The 6,084-nt window shown below is 50.9% G+C and overlaps 1 protein-coding gene across 1 annotated transcript in view; it reads right to left on the reverse strand.

The window, feature by feature from the left end:
* The window catches only part of LOC144479702 (microtubule-associated serine/threonine-protein kinase 3-like), a 138,009-nt gene that overhangs the window by 93,370 nt on the left and 38,555 nt on the right, over positions 1-6,084 (reverse strand). The window contains exons 2-4 of the mRNA XM_078198731.1: positions 3,014-3,083; positions 1,855-1,933; positions 1,004-1,161 (exon numbers count right to left, since the gene is read on the reverse strand). Of these exons, the coding sequence (XP_078054857.1) occupies positions 1,004-1,161; positions 1,855-1,933; positions 3,014-3,083 (307 nt within the window). The remainder of the gene's footprint in view (positions 1-1,003; positions 1,162-1,854; positions 1,934-3,013; positions 3,084-6,084) is intronic.

Here is a 6,084-nt window from a genome sequence, read left to right on the forward strand (position 1 = left end):
TATTTTGTTAATGCGTACCCAAAAGCAGGCTGAGAGACAGGGTGAGCGTTGAATGAGACAAGGAGGCAGAAGATGGAGAGCCCATTGCCTTCCCGAATCTGTTCACCAAGACAGGGGTATGAAATATTGAGGCCAGCCATGTTTACCTTGGCCAACTGAGGCAGTAGTGGCCATTTCAGGGCCTCTTCCCTCTGTTGTTAGAGGAAGGCTGATGGCCTGCCTGTTGCCTTCGAGTGGGGGACCCTCCTGTTCAGGTACCCTGTGCAAAATCACCCCCGACTTTAAAACTGCCTCCCTTTGCCAGGACCTGCCTAACTTGTCCCAGCAAGGCAACGTCCCTTATCAATATCCAGGGCCTCCATGGCTGTTCCATGTCCCAGGCCTCCTGCAGTACTACCAATGGCCACTGCCCTTGGAGCCTCAAGGTGCTGATTATAACTGTACAGAGGAGGCCATTCGGCCCAGCAAGTCCATTCCAGTCTGCGTTAAGAAATCCAGTCAGTCCCATTGGGACACTCGATCCCTCTTGGAGACAGTGTGAGCGCTAACATTCTCAACCAGCTGGAAGCTTCAGTTCATCAGATCCACAGGATATGAAGTGGTTTAATTCTGATGATGAAGATGCTTTCATTAATGGGATCTAAACTGCTCTATTTACTTCACTGCTAAGTACTCATGTTCCTGTTAAATAGCAGACTTCCTGAAACCTCACCACTGATGATGTTTAGAATAGATAGCGGGTTGACTTCCTGTTTCTCTGCGTGTATGAGTGCAGTCTGCATTTCAGAGCTGTGGATTTATTCGTTTGGGGCTCATTATTTCCCTAAGCAAAGAGTGTCCAATTGTGGCAGAACGTGAGAGTGCTCGAGCTTTGCTCTGATCTCTTGTTGGATCTGGGACTGCCCTCGCAGCTGCATTCTGAGTCAAGGCTATGTTGGAGAATGTGTCTCCCCCCTTCCCCAGCGAATGTTGACAGCCCCTCCTCGTGCTGCTGTGCCCCTACCTCAGACTCCGAGATCGAGGCCGCATGGTGGGTGAATGTCGCCCCTCTTCATCAGCAATACTGTCTGAGCTGCGGAAATGTTTGGTCAGGAAGCGAAGTTCATCTGCTGTGGGCTGGAATGGCAGCTGATGTAACCGTTCCTGAGAGGAGGAGGAGGACTGGAAAATATCACCAAAAACAGAGAAAAATGGTTCAAATTCACTGAGAGACTGATCGATCGATCTGGACACCAGAGATAATAACATGGAAATGACAGAGGAACAACACAGCTCTCTTCCCACCTCCCCACACACCCCCTACCCCACACACAACCCCCACCTCCCCCTCACCCCCCCCACACTACCCCTCTCACCCCCCCCACACACAACACCCCCCCCCCCACTACCCCCCTCACCCCCCCCACACAACACCCACCCCCCCACTACCCCCCTCACCCCCCCACACACAACACCCACCCCCCCCACCCCCCCCACACACAACACCCACCCCCCCCACTACCCCCCTCACCCCCCCCCCACACACAACACCCACATGTCCCACACACAACTCCCCCTTACACCCCACTTCCTCCACACAACCTCCCCACCCCCTACCCATTATCTAGTGGATGAACTCCCCTATGCTTCCTCCTCAAACCCTGCGTTTCCCTTTTCCCCTCCTTCCCATCACCCCCCTCCCATCATGATTGCCCTCCCACCTGCCCTTCCCCCTTTATCCTATCCCACCCTCCCCCCCACCCAATCCACCCTCCCTTCTCTGACCCTTCTCTCCCTTCCCATTCCCTCTGTCACACCTCCAGCTGGAGGGCTGAGCGTTGGGAGACAATCCAATCTCCCCAATGAGTTACTCACTGACAGGGTGGAGCTGGGGGTGTTGGTTCCATATCCTGATGATGGGAGTGACGCCAGCGACCAGCGACGGCCATCCACTCTGACAAAAAGCAGTTAGAACATGAAAAGTCAACTCAACAAAACCTTCTCACAAGCTCAGCCAATCCCAACTCAACCGGCACCCTATTATTGAACACAAGCTGAAGGTATCGGCAAATTCAGATTAACTGAAACAGGAGCTGGGATTGGGATTGGAGACAGGGTCTGAGGTCAGGGATCAAGGCTGGGATTGGGACTCAGGGCCAGGACTGATCATTGGATTTGGGGGCAGTGACCAGAGTTGGGACCAGATTTGGAATTAGGATTGTTACAAGACAGGCCCCAGTAATGCCACGATGACAGATTTGCACAGTTAGTGAAGGAGCCCCGATGTGAAGCAAAGGCTTTAGTCTGTAGTTTGAGGAAGAAGTCAGGTGAACAGTTTGAGGTGAGGATCTGCTCGAGCTGACAAGAAATGCCGATTACCAGAGGAAAGAGCCTAAGCCCAATGGGCTAACTCCCAGAAATCTCAACTGATATTCAGCGAAGGATGGTCCCGATGATGGGGGAATCCAGAACAAGGGGCCACAGTCTGAGGATACGGGATAAATCTTTTGGGACTGAGAGGAGGAGAAATTTCTTCATCCAGAGAGTGGTCAGCATGTGGAATTTGCTACCGCAGAAAGCAGTTCAGGCCAAAACGTTGTCTGATTTCAAGTAGCAGGTGGTTATAGCTCTTGGGTAGAAGGGCATATGGGGAGGGCAAAATCAGGATGTTGAGTTGGGTGATCAGCCATGATCACAAGAAATGGCAGAGCAGGCCTGAAGGGCCAAATGGCCTACTCCTGCTCCTAGTTTCTGAGTTAGCTATCAATTGACAAAGTCCCAGATTTACCTCACAATAATTTACTAACCAGCTGGACCTGGATTCGAGGCCGCAATGGGCACGGGGGCTGAGACTGTAATGGGCACAGGGCCACAACGGTCGTGGGGGCTGGGGCTGTAATGGGACTGTAATGAGAGCATGCTGGTCTCAGGTGGGAGTGCAGAAAGGTGTCAATTGGAGAGGGAGCTTCATTTTCCTACTGGCTATATTCTTCGTATTGGATGACTGGGACACAGTGTCAGGAATTCTCATTACCTGCGAGCAAATGGGAAGTTGGGAGCAACGCCGATACAGGAATTCCTCGGACTGTCCAATGGACTTCCAGCTAAACAAAGACCACAAGATATAGATGGAGAAATTAGGAAGTAACATCTAAAATAAACAAAGCATTACCTTTGAAAAAATAAATTTGGAATTAGACCCCTCTACACTGTCCCCATCAAACACTCCCAGGACAGGTACAGCACGGGGTTAGATACAGAGTAAAGCTCACTCTACACTGTCCCCATCAAACACTCCCAGGACAGGTACAGCACGGGGTTAGATACAGAGTAAAGCTCACTCTACACTGTCCCCATCAAACACTCCCAGGACAGGTACAGCACGGGGTTAGATACAGAGTAAAGCTCCCTCTACACTGTCCCCATCAAACACTCCCAGGACAGGTACAGCACGGGGTTAGATACAGAGTAAAGCTCCCTCTACACTGTCCCCATCAAACACTCCCAGGACAGGTACAGCACGGGGTTAGATACAGAGTAAAGCTCCCTCTACACTGTCCCCATCAAACACTCCCAGGACAGGTACAGCATGGGGTTAGATACAGAGTAAAGCTCCCTCTACACTCAGAAAGATAAGATTTGGCAGAATGTTAAACACTTATTTATTTTATTTTTAATTTGACATCTGATGTCAAAAGAAGAAATTCAGATTGAAAAAAATTAGGAATAAACAGTGGTGCCTTTCACAGAGTGAAAGCGTGAGAATGTGTGTAAGCAGCTCACTCCCAGTATTCGACTGTTCCCTCACTCAGTCTCACCCAGTGTGAGGAGGGATGGGAATGGACAGCAACTCTGGGTGGGAATGGCCCCTCACGCTCACCTCCTCGCTCTCCTCACGCCCCCCCCCCGCCGCCCCGGCCCCTTCGCACTCGCCCCCCCCCCTCCCCTCGCGCTCGCCACAACCCCCCCCTCGCACCTGCCCCCCCCTCCCCGGCCCCTCCCACTCGCCCCCCCTCGCACTCGCCACCCCCCCCCACGGCCCCTCGCACTCACCCCCCCCCCCCCTCCACCCCTCACACACCACTCATTCCTTCTCTTTCACACACGCAAACCCCTCTCTCACACACACACACACAGCCGTCCATGGCTCTTTATTCGTAAATGATATTTAGATATTGTTCATTGGAAGCTTTGAGTCACTAATCTGACCCTTAACACCTCTGCTTACAGACATCCCAAATTCATGGGATTAATAGATCTCATCCTGTCACCGTGAGTCACGATTGCTGTCATTGAAGATTGGTTTCTTTAAAGCGCATCATTTCACTCAAGGATAACCTTGCAGAATTAAACTATCACCAGCATTTATTGCCCTTGAACAGAGGTCAACATTGCTGTGGGTTAGTAGTCACATGTAGACCAGGTTTTAGTGAGCCAGAGGGGTTTTAAAACATTGAGAATGGTTTCAGGTCATCATCAGACTTTTAATTCCAGGGTTTTATTGAATTTAAATTTCAGCCTCAGGCTTTGTGGGATTTGAACCCAGAGCATTACCCCGCACGTCTCTGAATTACTCAGCCAGGGTGATACAATGAGGCCACTTCCTCTCTCATGCTGACCACTTCTGCAGGATCTGCCATCAGTTGGATTTTGTATTCAAACTTTCTGTCCAATGTTCAGCTTAGCTAATTCATAGGGCGGAAATCTCTGACCTAGCTCGTCCCGAAACCAGAAAATCCTGCCCAAGGTCAACAGACCTTTCCATGGTCCCGCCCCTCTCCCGCTCCGATTCCCATGGCGGGCAGGACGGAAAAATTCACCCCATTATCTTTTCAAATTAATTGATGGAATGTGGGCTTTGTTAGTTAGAGCAGAATTCACTGTCCTTCCCTAACTGCCACAGGCAGATGGTGCATTCTGAAATTAAGCTTCACTCCTATCGATCTGAGTGTCCATCGTATTTATCTGGATTTTTTAAACTGCTGGTAGCCAGACGGAATGTGTTCAGTCTGTGGAGGCAACTTTAACTTTAACGCCTTGTTTATCTGGTTTGGAAAATCACAGTTGAGAAAACTAAGTAGCCCTAAGCCCTGATCCCCTGTCAACCCCTCGCACCTGCCCTCGCCGACCCCTCGCACTTGCCCTCCCCCCCCCTCCCCCGCCCGGGCCACTCGCGCTCCCCCCCCCCCCCCCCACTCGCACCCCCCCCCCCCGTCGACCCCTCGCGCCCACCCTCGCCGACCCCTCGCACTTGCCCCCCCCCCCCCCCGCACTCGCACTCCCCCCGCACTCGCAGGGCTGCCAACAAAAATGTTCACACCCGCTGCTGCTACAGGTCATGACATAGAATTTGGCACTCAGCCAAATCTCCGTTCACTGCAGCGAAACTGGAAAATCCTGCAGGTGTGAACAGCCGGAAAGTTCCGCCCGAGGTGTGTAGAGTTTGTAGAGAATTGCAGAATGGTGTACAGTTGTTTCACTTTTACACCAGCTGGTCTCTTGGACATGGAAGGGTTGAAGCTCGTATATTTTGCAGTCAAATCTTCAAACCCATACTGCCTGATGTTACATTCTTCCTCTGTTCAATGTAAATGTGCAACAATATTTGAAGGTAAGATTATGTACAGATAATATTGACTAAGAGGCTGTGAGGCCCACTCCTGATCTCCACCGCTAACAGCTAGCAGACTGCCCTCACGTCATGGAACCAATGCATCACATCCTGTTGAGGTAGGTTATGAGTAACTGCAGTTTAAGTTACGTCTCCTTAATGGGGCATGGACAGCAATTCACAACAGCTACAATCTCTCGAAAGTGAAAGACAAGGGCAGTGGGATTATCATCATGTCCAAGTCCCTCCTGATTTAGAATTATATTGCCACTGAAACTCCAGGAACTCCCTCCCCAGCACCGACACCACATGGACTGCAGTGATTTGGGAAGATACCTCACCATGACCTCCCCAAGGACAATAAGGTTGGATAATAAATGACAGCGAGTAACGTGTCCAAAACTGAAATTAAAAACCTGTCAGTAAGGGATATGATGAGCTCAGGCTTGGATTCTGATTGGTCCAAAAGATCAGTCGAAACAGGGATCTATCCC

This window comes from Mustelus asterias, chromosome 26 (genome assembly GCF_964213995.1).
Source record: "Mustelus asterias chromosome 26, sMusAst1.hap1.1, whole genome shotgun sequence".
In the NCBI taxonomy this organism is placed as follows: Eukaryota; Metazoa; Chordata; class Chondrichthyes; order Carcharhiniformes; family Triakidae; genus Mustelus; species Mustelus asterias.